The sequence below is a fragment of the Heptranchias perlo genome, chromosome 30 (genome assembly GCF_035084215.1).
Source record: "Heptranchias perlo isolate sHepPer1 chromosome 30, sHepPer1.hap1, whole genome shotgun sequence".
NCBI classification, from domain to species: domain Eukaryota; kingdom Metazoa; phylum Chordata; class Chondrichthyes; order Hexanchiformes; family Hexanchidae; genus Heptranchias; species Heptranchias perlo.
The window spans coordinates 32,679,169-32,704,474 of NC_090354.1; the positions used below are offsets into that span (position 1 = coordinate 32,679,169).

At 49.1% G+C, this 25,306-nt stretch overlaps 1 protein-coding gene across 1 annotated transcript in view; it reads left to right on the forward strand.

The window, feature by feature from the left end:
* Positions 1-9,039: 9,039 nt before the first annotated feature.
* The window catches only part of LOC137300196 (parathyroid hormone/parathyroid hormone-related peptide receptor-like), a gene marked incomplete at its 5' end in the record, with an annotated part of 69,644 nt that continues 53,377 nt past the window's right edge, over positions 9,040-25,306 (forward strand). Inside the window, 6 exons of the mRNA XM_067969277.1 lie at positions 9,040-9,054; positions 12,273-12,378; positions 17,397-17,507; positions 19,381-19,502; positions 19,919-20,013; positions 21,748-21,931. Of these exons, the coding sequence (XP_067825378.1) occupies positions 9,040-9,054; positions 12,273-12,378; positions 17,397-17,507; positions 19,381-19,502; positions 19,919-20,013; positions 21,748-21,931 (633 nt within the window). The remainder of the gene's footprint in view (positions 9,055-12,272; positions 12,379-17,396; positions 17,508-19,380; positions 19,503-19,918; positions 20,014-21,747; positions 21,932-25,306) is intronic.

Sequence of the window (25,306 nt, forward strand, 5' to 3'; positions counted from 1 at the left end):
GGGAGGGGCGAGGTTACAGAGATAGGGAGGGGCGAGGTTACAGAGAGAGGGAGGGGGGAGGTTACAGAGAGAGGGAGGGGGGAGGCCATGGAGCGATTTGAAATGAAGGAGGAGAATTTTAAAATCGAGGCCAGACCGGGAGCCAATGTAGGTCAGCGAGTGCAGGGATGATGGATGAACGGGAATTGGTGCGAGTTGGGATACGGGCAGCAGACTTCTGGATGAGCTCAAGTTTACGTTGGGTGCAAGTTGGGAGGCCGGCCAGGAGAACATTGGAATAGTCGAGTCTGGTGGTAACAGAAGCATGGATGAGGGTTTCAGCAACGGATGAGCTGAGACAGGGGCGGAGTTATTGGAATCTATAATTAAGGATGGGATCCTTTGGAATTCTCTACCCCAGAGGGCTGTGGATGCTGAGTTGTTGAATATATTCAAGAATGAGATCGATCGATTTTTGGACTCTAAGGGAAACAAGGGATATGGGGATAGGGTGGAAAATGGAGTTGAGGTTGAAGATCAGCCATGATCTGATTGAATGGCGGTGCAGGCTTGAGGGGCTGTATGGCCTACCCCTGCTCCTATTTCTTATGTACTTATGACTGAGCACTTAGAGAAATTTGAGCTGATTAGGGAGAGCCAACATGGATTTGTAAAGGGTAGGTCATGTCTAATGAACCTAATTGAATTTTTTGAGGAAGTAACTAAAGTAATGGACAGGGGAATGTCTCTGGATGTGGTTTATATGGACTTCCAGAAGGTATTCGATATAGTTCCACATAAGAGACTGTTAGCTAAAATTAAAACCCATGGAATTGAAGGCAAATTATTGACCTGGTTAGGAGATTGGTTAGGCAGAGTAGGGATAAGTCCACCAGAATGTTACCAGGGCTCCAGGGATTAGATTATGAGGAGAGATTACATAAACCAGGCTTGTATTCCCTGGAATATAGAAAGTTAAGGGTGATTTGATTGAGGTTTTTAGGATTTTGAAAGGAATTGATAGGGTAGATAGAGAGAAACTTTTTCCACTGGTGGGGGAGTCTAGGACAAGGGGACATAACCTTAAAATCAGAGGCAGGCCATTCAGGAGAGAAGTTAGGAAACACTTCTTCACACAAAGGGTGGTAGAAGTGTGGAACTCTCTCCCACAGAGAGCAGTAGATGCTAACTCAATAATAATTTTAAATCTGAGATCGATAAATTTTTGCTAGCCGAGGGTATTCAGGGATATGGAGCCAAGGCGGGTAAATGGAGTTAGGATACAGATCAGCCATGATCTCATTGAATGGTGGAACAGGCTTGAGGGGCTGAATGGCGGTATTATGGAGATGGAAGTAGGAGGACAATGGCTTTGGTCTTTCCAATATTTAATTGGAGGAAATTTCTGTTCATCCGGTACTGGAGTTGAGAAAGGCCAATTTTACTGAGCTGAGAAGTGATTTCGCAAAAGTGGACTGGAAACAGCTACTTGAAGGTAAATCAGTGTCAGAGCAGTGGGAGGCATTCAAGGGGGAGATTCAAGGGGTTCAGAGTAAACACGTTCCCACAAAGAAAAAGGGAGGGACTGCCAAATCTAGAGCCCCCTGGATATCAAGGAGCATACAGGGTAAAAAGGCAAAAAAGGAAAGCTTATATCAGACACCGCGAGCTCAATACTACGGAAAGCCTAGAGTATAAAAAGTGCAGGGGTGAAATTATAAAAGAAATTAGGAAAACAAAGAGAGGGCATGAAAAAATATTGGCAAGTAAAATCAAGGAAAACCCAATGATGTTTTGTAAATACATTAAGAGCAAGAGGATAACTAAGGAAAGAGTAGGGCCTATCAGAGACCAAAAAGGTAAACTATGTGTGGAGGTGGAAGATGTGGGTATGGTTCTTAATGAATACTTTGCATCTGTCTTCACAAAAGAGGGGACGATGCAGAGATTGTAGTTAAGGAGGAGGAGTGTGAAATATTGGATGGGATAAAAATAGTGAGAGAGGAAGTATTAAGGAGATTAGCATCTTTGAAAGTAGATAAATCACCAGGACCAGATGAAATGTATCCCAGGCTGTTAAAAGAAGCCAGGGAGGAAATAGCGGAGGCTTTAACAATCATTTTCCAAACTTGACTGGATACAGGCGTGGTGCCGGAGGATTGGAGGACTGCTAACATTGTACCGTTGTTTATAAAGGGAGCGAAGGATAGACCGAGTAATTACAGGCCAGTCAGTCTAACCTCGGTGATGGGAAAATTCATGGAATCAATTCTGAGGAACAGGATAAATCGTCATTTAGAAAGGCACGGAGTAATCAAGGACAGTCAGCATGGATTTGTTAAAGGGAGGTCGTGTCTGACTAACCTGATTGAATTTATTGAGGAGGTAAAAAGGAGGGTCGATGAGGGTAGTGCATTTGATGTAGTCTACATGGATTTTAGCAAAGCTTTTGACAAGGTCCCACATGGCAGACTGGTCAAAAAAACACAAGCCCATGGGATCCAAGGAAAAGTGGCAAATTGGATCCAAAATTGACTCAGTGGCAGGTAGCAGAGGGTAATAGTGGACTAGTGTTTTTGTAACTGGGATGCTGTTTCCAGTGGGGTTCCGCAGGGCTCAGTACTCGGTCCCTTGCTTTTTGTGATATATATTAATGATTTGGACTTAAATGTAGGGGGCATGATTAAGAAGTTTGCAGATTTATACAATAATTGGCCGTGTGGTTGATAGTGAGGAGGAAAGCTGTAGACTGCAGGAAGATATCAATGGAGTGGTCAGGTGGGCAGAAAAGCAAATGGAATTCAATCCGGAGAAGTGTGAGGTAATGCATTTGGGGAGAGCAAACAAGGCAAGGGAATACACAATAAACGGGAGGATACTGAGAGGTGTAGAGGAAGTGAGGGACCTTGGAGTGTATGTCCACAGATCCCTGAAGGTAGCAGGACAGGTAGATAAGGTGGTTAAGAAGGCATACGGGATACTTTCCTTTATTGGCTGAGGCATAGAATATAAGAGCAGGGATGTTATGCTGGAACTGTATAAAACACTAGTTAGGCCACAGCTTGAGTACTGTGTACAGTTCTGGTCACCACATTACAGGAAGGATGTGATTGCACTAGAGAGGGTACAGAGGAGATTTATGAGGATGTTGCCAGGGCTGGAGAATTTTAGCTATGAGGAAAGATTGGATAGGCTGGGGTTGCTTTCTTTGGAAAAGAGGAGACTGAGGGGAGATTTAATTGAGGTGTATAAAATTATGAGGGGACTAGATAGAGTGGATAGGGAGGACCTATTTCCCTTAGCAGAGAGGTCAATAACCAGGGGGCATAGATTTAAAGTGATTGGTAGAAGGATTAGAGGGGAGCTGAGGAGAAATTTTTTCACCCAGAGGGTGGTGGGGGTCTGGAACTCACTGCCACTAATTTAAAAAGTACCTGGATGTTCACCTGAAGTGCCGTGACCTACAGGGCTACGGACCAAGAGCTGGAAAGTGGGATTAGGCTGAGTATTTCATTTACGGCCGGTGCGGACACGATGGGCCGAATGGCCTCCTTCCGTGCTGTAAATTTTCTATGATTCTTTGATTCTATGGATGTCAGACAAGCAACGTGACAAATCAGAGACAGTGGAAAGCTTGAGAGAAATGGTGGTGAGGTAGAGTTGGGTGTTGTCTGCATACATTTGGAACCTGATGTCGTGTTTTCAGATGATGTCGCCAAGGGATAGCATCAGAAAGAGCATGAGAAATAGGAGGGGGCCAAGGATAGATCCTTGGGGGACTCCAGAGGTAACGGTGCGGGAGCGGGAAGAGAAGCCATTGCAGGGGATTCTCTGACTACGACTGGATAGATAAGAATGGAACCAGGCGAGGGCAGTCCCACCCAGCTGGACAATGGAGGAGAGGCATTGGAGGAGGATGGTGTGGTCAACCGTGTCAAAGGCTGCAGACAGGTGGAGAAGGATGAGGAGGGATAGTTTACCACGGTCACAGTCACATAGGATGTCATTTGTGACTTTGATAAGGACCGTTTCAGTACTGCTGCAGGGGCGGAAACCTGATTGGAGGGATTCAAACATGGAGTTGCAGGAAAGATGGGCACGGATTTGGGAGACGACAACACGTTCGAGGATTTTGGAGGGGAAAGGGAGGTTGGAGATGGGGCAGTAGTTTGCAAGGACAGGGGAGTCAAGGGCGGGATTTTTGAGGAGGGAGTGTGACGACGGCAGAATTGAAGGGGAGGGAACCATTAAGAATATCAGCTAACATGGGGGCCAGGAAGGGAAGTTGGGTGGTCAGCAGTTTAATGGAATAGGGTTGAGGGAGCAAGAGGTGGGTCTCATGGACTAGATGAGCTCAGACAGGGCATGAGGGGAGATAGGAGAGAAACTGCGATGTAGTTTCACCAGGTTGGCACTGCCTTTTCAGGTACACCTTGTGCTGTTCCTGGCATGCTCACTACACCTCCAGCTGACTGTATCCCACTGTGCCCCCACCTCTGGTGGGCCTGTCCTGCCGGTGGAACGGGATATACCCAGGGATGGTGATGGAGGAGTCAGAGATGTTAAGTGATAGGTATGATTCTGTGAGCACGTTTCTGTCAGGCTGTTGCTTGACTGGTCTGTGGGACAGTCTCCCAAATTTGCCCCCAGTGCCCAGATGTTAGTGAGAGGGACTTTGCAGAGTCAACAGGGCTGGGTGACCTTCGATGTCCTGATTCGATACCTCAGTTGCAGACGAGTGGTCTGTCAATTTTATCCTTATTATTCTTTGTAGCGGTTTTTGATATAACTGAGTGATTTGCTAGGCCATTACAGTGGTGAGTTTACAGTCAACCACATTGGTGTGGGACTGGAGTCACATATAGGCCCAGACCGGGTAAGGACGGAGGTTTCCTTCCATAATGGACCTTAGTGAACTACTTGGGTTGTTAAGTCAATCCGACAGCTTCATCATCACTTTTACTGAGACCAGATTTTTTTTGTTAACTGAATTCAAATCCTCAAACTGCAGGGTGGGATTTGAACTCATGTTTTCTGGATTAATAGTCCAGTAACATAACCAATAGGCTGTTTGGATGATGGCCGTATTAACCCATTCTGTCCACTCAGACAGGGATTAAATGGGTGAAGTAGAATCCATGATAGGGTAAAGTTACATGGACTGTGGGAGGAGATGAAATGGGTTGGGGGAGTCCATGATAGGGTAGAGTGTACACAATATACTTCATGATAGGGTAGAGTGTACACAATATACTTCATGATAGGGTAGAGTGTACACAATATACTTCATGATAGGGTAGAGTGTACATGGGCTGCGGGAGGGGATTAAATGGGTGGACAGGGTAGTGTGTACATGGGCTGCGGGAGGGGATTAAAAGGATGGATAGAGCAAAGTTGCCTTAGTTTGGGCCCAGACCCTCACAAGTCACACCTGTTACAGATTGAAGCTCTGTAAGTTTAACTACACTGTGAAATATTTGAAGTGCCTGCACAGTTCACAACTAAGTCTTGTTTGTATCGAGTCTTTTTATGGCCATAAAGTAACTGTTGCAGACTGGAGTGTGTTTGTGAAGAGTTCCAGCAACAGTCAGTCATCGCCAGGCCTTGTGTTCAATGTTCTCTTGGAGGATTGTGACACTGTGATACCGGCTCCAGATCTGCTGTCTGCAGTCTGCTTTATTTGTCTGCGGTTTCTCCCATTCCTGTTACTGTTAGAATTATTTTTGCAGCGAGTGTGGGAAATCCTGAAGGCAGGTTCAGAGTCACAATGTGAAATGTTGGATATTTTAACAGACCACAGGCTGCGTGCGAGAGAGAGGCAGCTAGTGCCTTATTGCTGGAGTCTGTAACCTGAGTTATTAAAGGGATCGAACAAGTAGGAGAAGAGCCTGTAACAGGCTGTGAGTGTGTCTATATGTGTGTGTGTGTCTGAATGCATGTGTGTGAGCAGCTGTGTGTGTGAGTGTGTGCGAGTGTGCGTGAGTGTGTGCGAGTGTGCGTGAGTGTGTGTGTGTGCGTGAGTGTGTGCGTCTGTGTGTAAGTGCGTGTGAATGTGTGGGTACATGTGTGCATATATATTTGTGTGAGTGTGTTTGAGAGTGTGTGTGAGAGCATGTATGTGTGTGAGTGAGTGAGTGTGTGTCTGTGTGTTAGGGGAGAGGTGTTGTGTACATATGGGGAGGGGTGGTGGTTCTCGATGAGGGATAGATGCCGTTTTCCATTTTAATCAGGTTGGGTTCTGTGTTTGGGATTGGGTTTGGGATTGGGATTGGGTTTGGGTTTGGGATTGGGTTTAGGATTGGGATTGGGTTCTGGGTTTAGGTCTGGGTCTGAGTCTGGGTTTGGATCTGGGTCTGTAATTGACTGACGGGGACCATACGCTAACGCAGGCTGGCAGAGGAGAGACTCTGGGGCAGGATGATTTTGGGGGAGTGGGAGATACCTGAGCCATTTTGATAAATTGAGAAACATAGGATGGAGCCAGCAGATGAGGAATAATTGTGAATATTGTCCCCAGTGAGGAAGTGTTGCTGAATCGAATTCGGTTCAGCTCCAAGGTTAAAGCAGTTTTCCTTGGGTGAGCTGGCTGAGATTGGTGACCCCCATACAGGGGGAGTCCTGGGGAAGGGGGTACAGTCCCATTGTGCAGCAGCATGTGGATGTAGAGCAGGTGATGCTTCCTGTGTACTGGGGCCCATCAATGATAAAAGGAGTAAAGCTGGTGAGAAAGTTGGGGTAAATCTGCACCAGTGACATCTGGAATAAGATTTAACATGAAGGATTTTAAAAGTAGATATATCTGACAGACTCATTACCAATACTCTCTGATCAATGTAAGAGACGGGATAAAAGGTTGCAGGTTTCACCGTGTCTGAACGCTGTATCTCCGGGGGTGGGGTCGCAGTGTGGCACAGAGAGGGGTCCTCCGCTCCCAGAACACCTTTCAGGCAGATTATTAGACGTCAGCCATATTGGGCCCTCTTTAGGCAAGTTGGTGAAATAATGAACAGAATATCTCCTGTTACAAGCACTTCCTCATCCCCGATTCTCCCAACACCTCCCCCCCGCCCAACCACTCTGCTCTCTGTTGCCTCTCAGAGGTGATATATAAGGTACTCGCAGCTAGTTATTACCACACCAATATGAGTGTTTATTTGGACATAACAGGATATTTTCTGTGTTGAAGGGCAGTTGACTGGGGAGTTAGAGGTGTCCTGTTAACTACTTTGAAGAGAATTGGTGTGAGCTTCTTATGTTATTTTAGCAAGAAAAACACAACATTTTAAGGTAAACTTTTCAGGATCAATATCTCGAGGATCAGGTTATCAGGGGCTGCCGGCCATTGAACACTTTCCAGACAAACCCACTCTCGCTGAGAGATGCTGAGGTTATTGTCACCAGTGGTTTTATATTTGTACAGTGGCTCTCCAGTCTGCAATCAATTTCCAACACTCATTCTTAAGAACATTAGAACATAAAAAATAGGAGCAGGAGTAGGCCATACGGCCCCTCGAGCCTGCTCCGCCATTCAATTAAATCATGGCTGATCGTTGACCTCAACTCCACTTTCCCGCCCGATCCCCATATCCCTTGATTCCCCTAGAGTCCAAAAATCTATCTGTCTCAGCCTTGAATATACTCAATGACTGAGCATCCACAGTCCTCTGGGGTAGAGAATTCCAAAGATTCACAACTCTCTGCATGAAGAAATTCTTCCTCATCTCAGTCTTGAATGGCCGATCCCATATCCTGTGACTATGCCCCCTAGTTCTAGACTCTCTAACCAATGGAAACAATCTCTCAGCATCTACCCTGTCAAGCCCCCTCAGAATCTTATATGTTTCAATGCGATCACCTCTCATTCTTTTAAACTCCAGAGAGTATAGGCCCATTCTACTCAATCTCTCCTCAAAGGACAACCCTCTCATCCCAGGAATTAATCTAGTGAACCTTTGTTGCACTGCCTCTAAGGCAAATATCTCAGTCCTTACATAAGGAGACCAAAACTGTGCACAGTACTCCAGGTGAGGTCTCACCAAAGCCCTGTACAACTGTAGTAAGACTTCCTTATTCTTGTACTCCAACCCCCTTGCAATAAAGGCCAACATGCCATTTGCCTTCCTGATTGCTTGCTGTACCTCCATGCTAACATTTTGTGTTTTGTGTAGAAGGACACCCAAGTCTCTCTGAGCATCAACATTTAATAGTTTCCCACCATTTAAAAATATTCTGTTTTTCTATTCTTCCTACCAAAGTGAATAACATCACATTTCCCCACATTATACTCCATCTGCCTCCTTCTTGCCCACTCACTTAACCTGTCTATATCCCTTTGCAGTTTCCTCACAGCTTACTTTCCCACCTAGCATTGTATCATCTGCAAACTTGGATACATTACACTCAGTCCCTTCATCTAAGTCATTAATATAGATTGTAAATAGCTGAGGCCCAAGCACTGATTCTTGCGGTACCCCACTAGTTACAGCCTGCCAACCTGAAAATGACCCGTTTATCCCTACTCTCTGTTTTCTGTTCTTTAACCAATCCTCTATCCATGCTAATGTATTACCCGCAATCCCATGAGCCCTTTTCTTGTGCAACAACCTTTTATGAGGCACCTTATCGAATGCCTTTTGAAAGTCCAAATATACATCCACTGGTTCCCCTTGATCTACCCTGCCAGTTCCATCCTCAAAAAACTCTAATAAATTTGTCAAACATGATTTCACTTGCATAATACCATGTTGACTCTGCCTAATCATATTATGATTTTCTAAGTGCCCTGTTACCACTTCCTTAATAATGGATTCCAGCATTTTCCTGACAACCGTGTCAGGCTAATTGGCCTGTAGTTCCCTGTTTTCTCTCACTCTCCCTTCTTGAATAGCGGGGTTACATTTGCTACTTTCCAATCCGCTGGTACCGCTCCAGAATCTAGAGAATTTTGGAAGATCATAACCAATGCATCCACTATCTCTGCAGCCACCTCTTTTAGAACCCTAGGATGTAGGCCATCAGGTTCAGGGGATTTATTGGCTTTTGTCAGCCATTAGTTTGTCCAGTACTTTTTCTCTGGTGATATTAATTGTTTTAAATTCCTCACTCTCATTAGACCCTTGGTTCCCCACTATTGTTTTTTGTGTCTTCTACTGTGAAGACAGATACAAAATATTTGTTTAACGCATCTGCCATTTCCTGATTCCCCATTATAATTTCTCCTGTCTCAGCCTCTAAGGGACCAAAATTTACTTTTGCTACTCTCTTCCTTTTTACATACTTGTAGAAGCTCTTACAATCTGTTTTTATATTTCTTGCTAGTTTACTCACATATTCTATTTTCTCCCTTTTGGTCAATTTTTTGGTTGTCCTTGGTCACTGTCCTCAGCCCCACAACAATAGCAACAACTTACACCTATAGAGTGCCTGAAATACGTCCCAAGATGCTTCACAGAGGCGTAATCAGACAAAAAGAAGTGGGCTTTAAGGAGCGTCTTAAAGGAGGGACAAGAGGTGGAGAGGTGGAAAGATTTAAAGACGGAATTCCAGGTCGCGGGCCCTAGACAATTGAAGGCACGGCCGCCAATGGTGGGACGAAGGGAGACGGTATCCACAAGAGGCCAGAATTGGAGGAACAAAGAATTCTGTGGGTGGGGGGGCAGTTGTAGGGCTGGAGGAGGTTACAGAGATAGGGAGGGGCGAGGCCATGGAGGGATATAAACACAAGGATTTGAATTTTAAAAGCAAGGCGTTGGGATCTGAGAGCCAATGTAGATGAGCTGATGGGTGAGTGAGTTAGGATGCGGGCAGCAGAGCTCTGGATAAGCTGAAGTTTGCGATGGGTGGAGGATGGGAAACCGGCCAGGAGAGCATTGGAATAGTCAAGCCTGGAGATAACAAAGACTTGGATGAAGGTTTTAAGATGTGTTTTGATAAAACAAGAACTCACTCCCCACCCATTGAGATTTTATATTCCTCCCTCTCACAGATTACTGTGAGTTGTGAATTTGACCTTTGAGTCTGGGTGCGACTGAGCACAGAGAGGGCTATAGAGCCTGCGATGATTATTTAATATTACCGCTCACAGCTAAAGAAAGATTTATATAGCGCCTTTCACATCCTCAGAACATCTCAAGTGCTTCACAGCCAATAAAGTACTTTTGAAGTGTAGTCACTGTTGTTTTGTAGGCAAACACCACAGCCGATTTGCGTACAGTAAGCCCCAACAAACAGCTGTGCCCAGTTAATCTATTTTTGGTGGTGTTGCTTGAGTGAGATACATTGTTCCTTTTCAAATAATCCAATGGCCACAGGCACAAGCAGACATGTTTAATGTCTCATCCAAAGGATGGCACCTCTAACTTTGCAGGACCCCCTCAGTACAGCACTAGAGTGTCAGCCTAGGTTATTCAACAAAAGGGCTCAGAAACGATTCACTATTATCACAAACTTGCCCACACCACTCTCTGATGAGACGGTTGAGTGACTGGGACAGGACTGTGAACCTTTAATAAACCTCTCTGTCCTCGGCTTCCTACACTGTTCCATTGAAGCTCAACGCAAGCTCGAGGAACAGCACCTCATCTTTCTACGAGGTACTTTACAGCCTCTGGCCTTAACATTGACTTTATCAACTCTAGACCTTAGTTACTGCTCCCATTTTTTCGGACAGCAGGTGCTGGTAATGGAGGAGGGCAGTACAAGAGCCACTGGGAGTGGGGGAGGTGTGGGCTGGTGTTTGGGGTGGGGATCCCCTATCGGTACACAGCCTGGGGTGGGCGGGGTGGGAATGCGCTGGTGTTTGAGGTGGGGATCCCCTATCGATACACGGCCTGGGGTGGGCGGGGTGGGGGTGGGCTGGTGTTTGGGGTGGAGATCCCCTATCGATACATGGCCTGGGGTGGGGGGTGAGATGTGGGCTGGTGTTTTGGGTGGGAATCCCCTATTGGTACATGGCCTGGGGTGGGGGGTGGGTGGTCTGTACCCCTGGGGTCTACCCACCTTTGTCCGCCACATTCCCGGACCAGGGGAGCCTTCTCCTCTCCTCTTTACCAGATTTTCCATGCTTCACTCCCCTTTGCTACTCTGCAGCTATTTACACCTCGTCTGGACCCATCTCTTGTTTCTATACTTGTTCCATTACCATCTCCTTTTGTCTTGCACCATCTTCCCTTTTGTCAACCGACCAGTCCTGCCCCCCACCCTATCACAGACCTTCCCTTTTGTTCTTTCCTCCCCCCCTTTCCCCAGGCTCTGTATTTGCTTAGGATATCGGGGCAGGGGCAAAGGGTGAGAGGTTAGGGGCAGGGGCAAAGGGTGAGAGGTTAGGGGCAGGGGCAAAGGGTGAGAGGTTCGGGGCAGGGGCAAAGTGTGAGATATGGGGAAGCAGAAAAGGGTTGAGAGATCAGGTGACGGGGAAAGGGTGAGGTCAGAACAACAACAACAACAACAACGTGCATTTATTTTGTGCCTTTAACGCAGTAAAACATCCCAAGGCGCTTTATAGGAGCGTTATCAGACAAAATTTGATACTGACCCACATGAGATATTGGACAGGTGACCAAAAGCTTGGTCAAAGAGGTAGCTTCTAAGCAACGTCTTAAAGGAGGAGAGAGAGGTGGAGAGGGGGAGAGGTTTAGGGAATTCCAGAGCTTAGGGCCTAGACAGCTAAAGGCACGGTGATGGTGGGGCGAAGGAAACAGGGGATGCGCAAGAGGCCAGAATTGGAGGAGCGCTGAGATCTCAGAGGGTTGTAGGGCTGGAGGAGGAAACAAGATAGGGAGGGGGAGGCCATGGATGAGAATTTTAAAATCAAGGCGCTTTTGGACCGGGGGCCAAAGTAGGTCAGCGAGCACAGGGGTGATGGGTGAATGGGACTTGGTGCGATTTAGGATATGGGCAGCAGAGTTTTGGATGAGCTGAAGTTTACGGAGGGTGCAAGTTAGAAGAGCATTGGAATAGGTAACAAAGCATCAGATGGGCTGAGGCAGGGGCGGAGATGGGCGAAGTGAAGGGGCAGAGGGGTGTGATTGGGCCAGGGACAAACGGGCGAGAGATCAGTTGAAAGGGGAAAGGAATGAGATATTACTTTTTAATCATTCTTTGGGAGGTAGGCGTCGTTGGCAAGGCCAGTATTTATAGCCCATCCCCAGTAGGGACAGGGGCAACGGGTGAGAGGTTGGGGATAAGGGGAAAGGGTGAGAGTGGAGACAGGGGAAAAGGGTGAGAGATTGGGGATGGGGGAATGGTGAAATTTGCTCAGTTCATTTTCTAGGCTGTTTCTTGTTGACTGACAGGTCGATGCTGATGATGTCATCACTAAAGAGGAGCAGATCTATCTGTTGTTTGAAGCAAAGCGAAATTGTGAGAGAAATCTGAAACCAGGACCAGCAGAAAAAGCAGGTAAATGAACACCAATCACTGACAGCGTCTGAATGGGGAAAACAGCCAATATCAACGGGATAAAAAGAGAACCAGCTCAGATAAACTGGAAAGAAAAATTAGCAAATAAAAGTCATAGAGTCATATAGTACGGATAGAGGCCCTTCGGCCCATCGTGTCCGCGCCGGCCATCAGCCCTGTCTACTCTAATCCCATATTCCAGCATTTGGTCCGTAGCCTTGTATGCTATGGCATTTCAAGTGCTCATCCAAATGCTTCTTGAATGTTGTGAGGGTTCCTGCCTCCACAACCCTTTCAGGCAGTGAGTTCCAGACTCCAACCACCCTCTGGGTGAAAAAGTTCTTTCTCAAATCCCCTCTAAACCTCCCGCCTTTTACCTTGAATCTATGTCCCCTTGTTATAGAACCCTCAACGAAGGGAAAAAGCTCCTTAGTATCCATCCTATCTGTGCCCCTCATAATTTTGTACACCTCAATCATGTCCCCCCTCAGCCTCCTCTGCTCCAAGGAAAACAAACCCAATCTTCCCAGTCTCTCTTCATAGCTGAAGCGCTCCAGCCCTGGTAACATCCTGGTGAATCTCCTCTGAACCCTTTCCAAAGCGATCACATCCTTCCTGTAGTGTGGCGACCAGAACTGCACACAGTACTCCAGCTGTGGCCTAACCAGTGTTTTATACAGCTCCATCATAACCTCCTTGCTCTTATATTCTATGCCTCGGCTAATAAAGGCAAGTATCCCATATGCCTTCTTTACCACCTTATCTACCTGTTCCGCCGCCTTCAGGGATCTGTGAAATTGCACACCAAGATCCCTCTGACCCTCTGTCTTGCCTAGGGTCCTCCCATTCATTGTGTATTCCCTTGCCTTGTTAGTCCCTCCAAAGTGCATCACCTCGCACTTTTCCGGGTTAAATTCCATTTGCCACTGTTCCGCCCATCTGACCAACCCATCTATATCGTCCTGCAGACTGAGGCTATCCTCCTCGCTATTTACCACCCTACCAATTTTTGTATCATCAGCGAACTTACTGATCATACCTTTTACATTCATATCCAAGTCATTAATGTAGACCACAAACAGCAAGGGCCCCAGCACCGATCCCTGTGGTACCCCACTGGCCACAGGCTTCCAGTCACAAAAACAACCTTCGACCAACAATGGGAAGGATTCAGACAGGAGATGATTGGGGTATAGACCGAATCCCACAAGGGGTAAATGGAGTGCAGCAAAAGCTGAAGCTCATTAGAAAGTAGAGAAACTAAAATGAGAATTAAAGAGGAGGCGGATAACAGATCTTGTACTAATAACAAAAGAAAATAGCAGAACATCCAGGCTTGGGCTCATAAGTGGCAAGTAACATTCGCGCCAGATAAGTGCCAGGCAATGGCCATCTCCAACAAGAGAGAGTCTAACCACCTCCTCTTGACATTCAATGGCATTACCATCGCTGAATCCCCCACCATCAACATCCTGGGGGTCACCATTGACCAGAAACTCAACTGGACCAGTCACATAAATACTGTGGCTACAAGAGCAGGTCAGAGGCTGGGTATTCTGCGCTGAGTGACTCACCTCCTGACTCCCCAAAGCCTTTCCACCATCTACAAGGCACAAGTCAGGAGTGTGATGGAATACCCTCCAGTTGCCTGGATGAGTGCAGCTCCAACACTCAAGAAGCTCGACACCATCCAGAACAAAGCAGCCCGCTTGATTGGCACCCCATCCACCACCCTAAACATTCACTCTCTTCACCACCGGCGCACTGTGGCTGCAGTGTGTACCATCCACAGGATGCACTGCAGCAACTCGCCAAGGCTTCTTCAACAGCACCTCCCAAACCCACAACCTCTACCACCTAGAAGGACAAGGGCAGCAGGCACATGGGAACAACATCACCTGCACATTCCCCTCCAAGTCACACACCATCCTGACTTGAAAATATATCGGCCGTTCCTTCATCGTCGCTGGGTCAAAATCCTGGAACTCCCTTCCTAACAGCACTGTGGGAGAACCGTCACCACACGGACTGCAGCGGTTCAAGAAGGTGGCTCACCACCACCTTCTCAAGGGCAATTAGGGATGGGCAATAAATGCTGGCCTTGCCAGCGACGCCCACATCCCATGAATGAATAAAAGAAAAATGGTAAATAAAGAAGGGGAAGAAAAGAAGTTTAGAAAGGCTGAGAGGAGATATGAAGAAAGACTGGGAGGGAACAAAGGAAATAGTGAAGGATTTTATAGACGGGGCGGGCTGATTAGAGATGGAAATGGAAATCTTGTGGAGGATAGATAGTGGTGTTAATAAATGAGCACAGTGCCTCGGTTTTACAGGAGTGTAGTGGGAATGAAAAGATACAAGAGGAGGAGGTAGAGTAATTAGATAGAACAATAAATTCAGAAATAGTATTGAAAACGTTGGTGGAACTCAGTGGAAAGGCCCTGGCCCTGATGACTGCATCCTAGAATGCTGAGAAGCCTGAAGAAATAGCACAAGTTCTGACCACAATTTTTCAAACATGTGGAAGTTGTACCAGAGAACTGCCCGTGTAAGACCTCTGTTCAAAAAGGGATAAACCAGGTAACTGTAGACCAGTCAATCAGACATCGATAGTGGGTAAGCTTCTAGAGGTCTTAGTACAGAATAAAATTAAATACTCTTCTAGAAAGATGTGGAGATGCCGGTGATGGACTGGGGTTAACAATTGTAAACAATTTTACAACACCAAGTTATAGTCCAACGATTTTATTTTTAATCCCACAAGCTTTCGGAGGCTTTCCCCTTCCTCAGACGGTGTGGAAATGACGTCATTTCCACACCGTCTGAGGAAGGGGAAAGCCCCCGAAAGCTTGTGGGATTAAAAATAAAATCGTTGGACTATAACTTGGTGTTGTAAAATTGTTTACAACTTCTAGAAAGATGTAGATTGATTAAGGACAGGAAACATGGATTTGTAAACTGCAAGTCAGATCTGACGTTTAATAGAGCTGTTCTGAGGAACGGGTGAAGTGTATTGGTAAAGGAAATGTGATGGATGTTTCCCAACTAAATATTGGGAAGACCAAAACCATTGTTTCAGTCCCCACCACAAACTCCTTTCCCTACCCACGGACTCCATCCCTCTCCCTGGCCACTGGCTGAGGCTGAACCAGACCGTTCACAACCTTGGCGTCCTATTTGACCCTGAGCTGAGCTTCCAACCACAAATCCACTCCGTCACCAAGACCGCCTACTTCCACCTCTGTAACATCGCCCATCTCCGCCCCTGCCTCAGCTCATCTGCTGCTGAAACCCTCATCCATGCCTTTGTTACCTCCAGACTCGACTATTCCAATGCTCTCCTGGCCGGCCTCCCATCTTCCACCCTCCATAAACTTGAGCTCAACCAAAACTCTGCTGCCCGTATCCTAACTCGCACCAAGTCACCCATCACCCCTGTGCTCTGATCTATATTGGCTCCCAGTCCAGGGACGTCTCGATTTTAAAATTCTCATCCTTATTTTCAAATCCCTCCATGGCCTCGCCCCTCCCTATCTCTTTTTTTATTCACTCATGGGATGTGGGCATCGCTGGCAAGGCCAGCATCTATTGCCCATTCCTAATTGCCCTTGAGAAGGTGATGACCTCCTCCAGCCCTTCAGCCCTCTGGCCTCTTGCACGTCCCCGATTTTAATCGCTCCACCTTTGGCGGCCGTGCCTTGAGCTACCCAGGCTCTATGCTCTGGAATTCCCTCCCTAAACCTCTCTGCCTCTCTACCTCTCTCTCCTCCTTTAAGACGCTTCTTAAACCTACCGCTTTGACCAAGCTTTTGGTTACCTGTCCTAATATCTCCTTAGGTGGCTCGGTGTCAAATTTTGTTTGAAAATCGCTCCTTTGAAGAGCCTTGGAACCTTTTACTATGTTATAGGTGCCATATAAATGCAAGTGGTTGTTGTTGTTGTTGGTGGTGGTGGTGGTGGTGGTGGTGATTCCGTAAAGGCACGGAATAAGGTGCTGCAAAGGAGGCTTGTTGATACAATTAAGGCAGACATTATTAAAGGATATGTTGCAGCATCGATTGGGGAGGGAGGGTCTCTCTGAATTGGTGAGATGGTAGGGGGAAGTGTCGGTCTTTGTGAACTTTCTTTTCACTCTCAGGATGTGGGCGTCGCTGGCGAGGCCGGCATTTATTGCCCATCCCTAATTGCCCTTGAGAAGGTGGTGGTGAGCCGCCTTCTTGAACCGCTGCAGTCCGTGTGGTGACGGTTCTCCCACAGTGCTGTTAGGAAGGGAGTTCCAGGATTTTGACCCAGCGACAATGAAGGAACGGCGATATATTTCCAAGTCGGGATGGTGTGTGACTTGGAGGGGAACGTGCAGGTGGTGTTGTTCCCATGCGCCTGCTGCCCTTGTCCTTCTAGGTGGTAGAGGTCGCGGGTTTGGGAGGTGCTGTCGAAGAAGCCTTGGCGAGTTGCTGCAGTGCATCCTGTGGATGGTACACACTGCAGCCATGGTGTGCCGGTGGTGAAGGGAGTGGATATTTAAGGATGATGGATGGGGTGCCAATCAAGTGGACTGATTTGTCCTGGATGGTGCCGAGCTTCCGGAATGTCTCTGTGAATTGGATGAGACGGTTGCCGGAGGCGGGGGGGGGGGGTGGGGAGGGAGTGCCTGTGGATTGGTGTGCAGGGAGTCTAAGTCTAAGGGAGTGTTGGTGGAGACCGGCTGTGGCTTTGACCCTCTGGCTGTTCCCTGCTAGGGATGTGGGGTTGGTGAATTTACCCCTATTAATGTGAAACAATCTCTCGAGAGGCAGCTCCAGGTGGTGTCTCTCCAGCATTAATCACATGGCTCCTGGTGGTCTCTGCTCTTCCTCCTGACTGAGGCTGATGTCTCGAACTTCCTCCCCGCCCCCGCCCCCACCCCCGCCCCCGCCCCCTCCCCCTCGGGTTGAATTTAACCTGATGCTCAATCGATTCCCAGTCTGAGTTATGGTGATTTATGTCCCATTTGGTTTGTTGTTTCTGTGTTTTTGCAGGTGGCAGTTGCCTGTCTGAGTGGGATGGCATCGTGTGTTGGCCAGTGGGCACTCCCAGCGCCATCGTCTCCGTCTCCTGTCCTGAATACATTTATGATTTTAACCACAAAGGTAACTGGTAACTGACTCGAGTCTGCTCACCCTGACTGTGCTCACACTGACAGTGCTCACATTGACTGTACTCACACTGACAGTGCTCACCCTGACTGTGCTCACACTGACAGTGCTCACATTGACTGTGCTCACACTGACAGTGCTCACATTGACTGTGCTCACACTGACTGTGCTTGTGCTGTCTCTCACACTGACTGTGCTCACACTAACTCTGCTCACGCTAACTATGCTCACACTGACTGTGCTTGTGCTGTCTCTCACACTGACTCTGCTCACACTAACTCTGCTCACACTAACTATGCTCACACTGATAGTAATCATGCTTCCTCTCACACTAACTGTGCTCACACTGACTGTACTCAAACTGGCTGTGCTCACACTGACAGTAATCATGCTTTCTCTCACACTGACTGTGCTCACACTGACTGCTCAAACTGGCTGTGCTCACAATGACTATAATCATGCTGTCTGTCACACTGACTGTGAGCGAAGGAAATGTGGGTTGCTCAAGAGGCCAGAGTGGGAGAAAGGCATAGTTCGGGGAGGGGGGTTGTTGTAGGGCTGGAAGAGGTTACAGAGATAGGGATACAAGAGTTTTAAATTTGAGGCTTTGAGGTCTAGGAGCCAATGTAGGTCAGTGAGCACAGGAGTGATGGCTGAACGAGGACTTGGTGCGAGTTAGGAAACGGGCAGCAGAGTTTTGGATGAGCTGAAGTTTACAGAGGGTTAGGGTTAGGGTTAGGGTTAGGGTTAGGATGGGAGGCCGGCCAGGAGAACTCTGGAATAGTTGAGTCTGGAGGATGAAAATTACAGCAGCAGACGGGCTGAGGTAGGGGTGGAGGTGGGCAATGTTATGAGGTGTCGGAGGAGTAGGGGGAGAGAGCAAGGTGTGACTTGGTGATAAGGGCCACATTGCCACCTTGGCGGTTTGGGAGGGGCAGGTTATTGGAAGTATAGCCAGGCGGGGAGGCTTCGACAAGGGGCAAAGTTTCAGTCAAAGGCCAGGATGTTCATGTAATCATCCACAACAAGGCCGTGGAAGGCAAGGACATCATTGCAATTGAAGGGACTTTCTTGAGAGGGGCGGTGATCATTGATCGGCTGGCAGAGTCCTCGGCAACAGTGGTGGGTGGAGTTGGCAGGACGACAAGGAGGGCGGTGAAGTTAGTCCCAAGCGGGCACGCTGGGCAGGAAGCTCAGCGAGAGAGGAGGATGAGGCAGTCAGGGTGTTGCTTGTAAGCAGGCAAAGACGGGCGCCTCGATGGACCCTTCGGAGATTGCCAAGAGAGGCACAGAGGGAGGCTGGCGACTTAATCAAGGAGAAATCAAACCTGGAATTGTGGCTGGAGAGTGAGGAGGCAGAGGAACGGGGTAGGGTAGGGATTGGGAGGCAAAGTATCTGAGAGGGGAGAAATGAAAGGAATGGGTGAGAGGAAGGGGAGGATAAAGGAGAGAAGGGCCCAGGAGAAGAGGATAAAAAGGGAGATAAAGCAATGGGCTCGGGTGCGGAGCAGCTGGCAAAATAGACACACAAGTGAACACAGAGGGAATTCAGGTTACTTAGGCATGGCAGAGATTAGGAAAGACAGGTCCTGGTTGTAAACAGAGGAAAGGGCGGAGATAGAATGGGAGAGTCCAAAGTTAACGTCTGAGGTCCTGTGATGGGATGAAGTCAACTAGTAGACAGCGCGGAATCAGCTTAGAGCATCCAGGATCCAGTGGCCTGATATAGAGCCAGTGGTGGAGAGGGAGTGGGTCCAGGATCTGTACGAAGGACAGGGTATCTGCGGGTGCTCTGGAGGTTGTCCGGTGGAATCAGAGGGCCGAGGAACAGCAGCAATAACTGTCAATGTTACCTTCCTTCCGACAGGACATGCCTATCGCAAGTGTGATGCACATGGGGACTGGGAGCTGGTCCCCAGCATTAACAGAACCTGGGCAAACTACACAGAGTGCACCAAGTTCCTGATACCCGACCACCAGCACCAAAAGGTAAAGAGCACAAAAAAAAACCAAGTTACGAACTAAACCAAGTTACTAACTAAACTAAGAGTTACTAACTAAACCAAGAGTTACTAACTAAATCATAATTTATAAACTAAACCAAGATTTATGACTTAAAACAGGATTTATTAACTTAACCAAGAATTACTAACTAAACCAGGGCCTTTAGTTTTTCCCCTGTGAGGAAGGGCCTGGCTTCTATTATGCGCCCGTTCGCTGTGTGGGAATCGGGGGAGCAGATACCCCTGTGTTGGGGCGTTGCTGAGAGCTGGGCCTTGAACCAGAGATGTGGCCCTTGAGTTGGTGATTAACACTGAGCTGGAATGATGGAATTGCGCTCTGCTCGGTGACCCTCACAGGTTGAGAATGTTGATTGCCCATTTCTCTGATTGTTTTACCCACAGGAAGTGTTTGATCGTCTCCACCTGATGTACACCGTGGGTTACTCCATCTCGCTGGTCTCTCTCTTAGGCGCTGTCTCTATACTCAGCTACTTCAAGTAAGAATATGCTCATTAATATATTAATATTTACCTAACTAACACCAACGACTGCACTTCAGAAGTGATTCATTGGTCTAGAAATTCAATGGTGCTGCACCTGTTTTTCAGGCACTAAACAGACGCATAAGCCCCCAATATGGCGGGCAAGAAGCACACACTCATTATGGGCCAGAGGTGCACTGCCCGCCATATTGGTCGAGGCAAAATTATCAGCATCCAGGGCCCGCGCCTGAAACAGGTGTTAGGCCCTCTGCAGATGCCAATAAGGGGCCTAATGGCTATTTGAGGCCCCCTGTGCGAAATTGGGTTGTCCTGAAAGGAGCCCATAGGCCAGCACAGAAAGGTGAGTTTGTGAAAAATACTCACCAGCTCCTCCCAACTTTACATTAAAACCACAAACTGCTGCTGACCACCTCTCACCCCCCCCCTCCCCGATCACAGACTCTCCCCCCCCCCCCCGATCACAGACTCCCCTCCCCCCGATCACAGACTCTATCCCCCCTCCCCGATCACAGACTCCCCCCCCCGATCACAGACTCCCCTCCCCCCGATCACAGACTCCCCCCTCCCCGATCACAGACTCTACCCCCCCCCCCCGATCACAGACTCCCCCCCCCGATCACAGACTCCCCTCCCCCCCTCCCCGATCACAGACTCTCCCCCCATCCCGATCACAGACTCCCCTCCCCCCGATCACAGACTCTCCCCCCCTCCCCGATCACAGACTCCCCTCCCCCCGATCACAGACTCTCCCCCCCCCCGATCACAGACTCCCCCCCCCGATCACAGACTCCCCTCCCCCCGATCACAGACTCCCCTCCCCCCGATCACAGACTCCCCCCTCCCCGATCACAGACTCTACCCCCCCCCCCCCCGATCACAGACTCCCCCCCCCCGATCACAGACTCCCCTCCCCCCCTCCCCGATCACAGACTCTCCCCCCCATCCCGATCACAGACTCCCCTCCCCCCGATCACAGACTCTCCCCCCCTCCCCGATCACAGACTCCCCTCCCCCCGATCACAGACTCTCCCCCCATCCCGATCACAGACTCCCCTCCCCCCGATCACAGACTCTCCCCCCCTCCCCGATCACAGACTCCCCTCCCCCCGATCACAGAATCTCCCCTCCCCGATCACAGACTCATCCCCCCTCCCCGATCACAGACTCCCCTCCCCGATCACAGACTCATCCCCCCTCCCCGATCACAGACTCCCCTCCCCGATCACAGAATCTATCCTCCCCGATCACAGACTCCCCTCCCCGATCACAGACTCCCCTCCCCGATCACAGACTCCCCTCCCCGATCACAGACTCGTCCCCCACCAATCACAGACTCATCCCCCCGCCCCGATCACAGACTCGTCCCCCCCCGATCACAGACTCATCCCCCCACCCCCCACCCCCCCGCTGATCACAGACTCACCCCTCCCCCGATCACAGATTCGGTCCCTCCTCCCGACGCCTTGGACCCCTACTGTATCGGGGTTTCACTGTATCGGGGTTTCACTGTATCGGGAGTGATTTCTGACAGGTGGGGGCAGTTAAAATTGAGGCCCAAGAGATGAGGAGAAAACTGATTGTTTTTCTTGTGTTTATTATGAGGTGATTATTTGTAGTCTGGCCCCTGTCGCCCCTCCTCCCCCCCCGCCCCTCCCCCTCCCCCCCCGCCCCTCCTCCCCCCCCGCCCTGGCTCTGTTTGCTCACATGGCCCTTCTGTTCCCACCACAGGCGCCTGCACTGTACCAGGAACTACATCCATGTACATCTCTTCACTTCCTTCGTGTGCCGGGCGGTCAGTATCTTTGTCAAAGACGCTGTGGTGTATTCAGACTCCGCGATGGACGGGCACGAGTTCAGAGTTGAAGATTTAAAGGGTGATGTAGCGACTCTCCCCGGGGACAGGCATCAGTTTGTAAGTAAAGCTACGGATAGTCAGATTATAAAGGCCTTCACTGCTGCTTCACATCATTTGTGTCAAGTGTTAAATAAATATCTTACTAGTTGTAATTAGTCGTTGAAGAGTCTCGTCCCACCGAGCAGTCTTTGTATCTTCAGATCGATTATGTTGCTATGGATGAATGATGGGGACCAATCAACACAGGGAGACAAAACCGACCATCACCTGAGTGAATCGCTTAGGATTAAAAGAAGGAATAAAATATCAGGAATGTGAGGGGGTATGGGAGTGAGGGGGGTTGTTTTGTGAGGAGGTATGGGAGTGAGGGGGGTTGTTTTGTGTGGAGGTATGGGAGTGAGGGGGGTTGTTTTGTGAGGAGGTATGGGAGTGAGGGGGGTTGTTTTGTGAGAGGGGTTGTTTTGTGAGGAGGTATGGGAGTGATGGGGGTTGTTCCATACGGAGGTATGAGAGTGAGGGGGTTGTTTTGTGAGGAGGTATGGGAGTGAGGGGGATTGTTTTGTGAGAGGGGTTGTTTTGTGAGGAGGTATGGGAGTGAGGGGGGTTGTTTTGTGAGGAGGTATGGGAGTGATGGGGGTTGTTCCATACGGAGGTATGAGAGTGAGGGGGTTGTTTTGTGCGGAGGTATGGGAGTGAGGGGGGTTGTTTTGTGAGGAGGTATGGGAGTGAGGGGGATTGTTTTGTGAGAGGGGTTGTTTTGTGAGGAGGTATGAGAGTGAGGGGGTTGTTTTGTGCGGAGGTATGGGAGTGAGGGGGATTGTTTTGTGAGGAGGTATGGGAGTGAGGGGGTTGTTTTGTGAGGAGGTATGGGAGTGAGGGGGATTGTTTTGTGAGAGGGGTTGTTTTGTGAGGAGGTATGGGAGTGAGGGGAGTTGTTTTGTGTGGAGGTATGGGAGTGAGGGGGGTTGTTTTGTGCGGAGGTATGGGAGTGAGGGGGGTTGTTTTGTGCGGAGGTATGGGAGTGAGGGGGGTTGTTTTGTGCGGAGGTATGGGAGTGAGGGGGGTTGTTTTGTGCGGAGGTATGGGAGTGAGGGGAGTTGTTTTGTGCGGAGGTATGGGAGTGAGGGGAGTTGTTTTGTGTGGAGGTATGGGCGTGAGGGGGTTGTTTCGTGCGGAGGTATGGGAGTGAGGGGGGTGGTTTTGTAAGGAGGTATGGGAGTGAGGGGGTTGTTTTGTGTGGAGGTATGGGAGTGAGGGGGTGGTTTTGTGTGGAGGTATGGGAGTGAGGGGGGTGGTTTTGTAAGGAGGTATGGGAGTGAGGGGGTTGTTTTGTGTGGAGGTATGGGAGTGAGGGAATTGTTTTGTGTGGAGGTATGGGAGTGAGGGGGGTGGTTTTGCAAGGAGGTATGGGAGTGAGGGGGTTGTTTTGTGTGGAGGTATGGGAGTGAGGGGGGTTGTTTTGTGTGGAGGTATGGGAGTGAGGGGGTTGTTTCGTGCGGAGGTATGGGAGTGAGGGGGGTGGTTTTGTAAGGAGGTATGGGAGTGAGGGGGTTGTTTTGTGTGGAGGTATGGGAGTGAGGGAATTGTTTTGTGTGGAGGTATGGGAGTGAGGGGGGTGGTTTTGTAAGGAGGTATGGGAGTGAGGGGGTTGTTTTGTGTGGAGGTATGGGAGTGAGGGGGGTTGTTTTGTGTGGAGGTATGGGAGTGAGGGGGTGGTTTTGTGTGGAGGTATGGGAGTGAGGGAATTGTTTTGTGTGGAGGTATGGGAGTGAGGGAGGTGGTTTTGTGAGGAGGTATGGGAGTGAGGGGGGTGGTTTTGTAAGGAGGTATGGGAGTGAGGGAATTGTTTTGTGTGGAGGTATGGGAGTGAGGGGGTTGTTTCGTTCGGAGGTATGGGAGTGAGGGGGTGGTTTTGTAAGGAGGTATGGGAGTGAGGGAATTGTTTTGTGTGGAGGTATGGGAGTGAGGGAGGTGGTTTTGTGAGGAGGTATGGGAGTGAGGGGGGTGGTTTTGTAAGGAGGTATGGGAGTGAGGGAATTGTTTTGTGTGGAGGTATGGGAGTGAGGGGGTTGTTTCGTTCGGAGGTATGGGAGTGAGCGGGGTGGTTTTGTAAGGAGGTATGGGAGTGAGGGAGGTGGTTTTGTGAGGAGGTATGGGAGTGAGGGAGTTGTTTTGTGTGGAGGTATGGGAGTGAGGGGAGTTGTTTTGTGTGGAGGGATGGGAGTGAGGGGAGTTGTTTTGTGTGGAGGTATGGGAGTGAGGGGGTTGTTTTGTGCGGAGGTATGGGAGTGAGGGGGGTTGTTTTGTGAGGAGGTATGGGAGTGAGGGGTGGTTTTGTGAAGAGGTATGGGCGTGAGGGAGTTGTTTTGTGTGGAGGTATGGGAGTGAGGGGAGTTGTTTCGTGAGGAGGTATGGGAATGAGGGGGATTGTTTGTGTGGAGGTATGGGAGTGAGGGAGTTGTTTTGTGTGGAGGTATGGGAGTGAGGGAGTTGTTTTGTGTGGAGGTATGGGAGTGAGGGGAGTTGTTTTGTGAGGAGGCATGGGAGTGAGGGGTGGTTTTGTGTGGAGGTATGGGAGTGAGGGGGGTTGTTTTGTGAGGAGGCATGGGAGTGAGGGGTGGTTTTGTGTGGAGGTATGGGAATGAGGGGAGTTGTTTTGTGCGGAGGTATGGGAGTGAGGGGGTTGTTTTGTGTGGAGGTATGGGAGTGAGGGGGGTTGTTTTGTGTGGAGATATGGGAGTGAGGGGGTTGTTTTGTGAGTAGGTATGGGAGTGAGGGGGGTGGTTTTGTGTGGAGGTATGGGAGTGAGGGAGTTGTTTTGTGTGGAGGTATGGGAGTGAGGGAGTTGTTTTGTGTGGAGGTATGGGAGTGAGGGGAGTTGTTTTGTGAGGAGGCATGGGAGTGAGGGGTGGTTTTGTGTGGAGGTATGGGAGTAAGGGGGGTTGTTTTGTGAGGAGGCATGGGAGTGAGGGGTGGTTTTGTGTGGAGGTATGGGAATGAGGGGAGTTGTTTTGTGCGGAGGTATGGGAGTGAGGGGGTTGTTTTGTGTGGAGGTATGGGAGTGAGGGGGGTTGTTTTGTGTGGAGGTATGGGAGTGAGGGAGTTGTTTTGTGAGGAGGTATGAGAGTGAGGGGGTTGTTTTGTGAGGAGGTATGGGAGTGAGGGAGTTGTTTTGTGAGGAGGTATGAGAGTGAGGGGGTTGTTTTGTGAGGAGGTATGGGAGTGAGGGGGTTGTTTTGTGTGGAGGTATGGGAGTGAGGGGGTTGTTTTGTGAGGAGGTATGGGAGTGAGGGGGTTGTTTTGTGAGGAGGTATGGGAGTGAGGGGGTTGTTTTGTGAGGAGGTATGGGAGTGAGGGGGTTGTTTTGTGTGGAGGTATGGGAGTGAGGGGGTTGTTTTGTGAGGAGGTATGGGAGTGAGGGGGTTGTTTTGT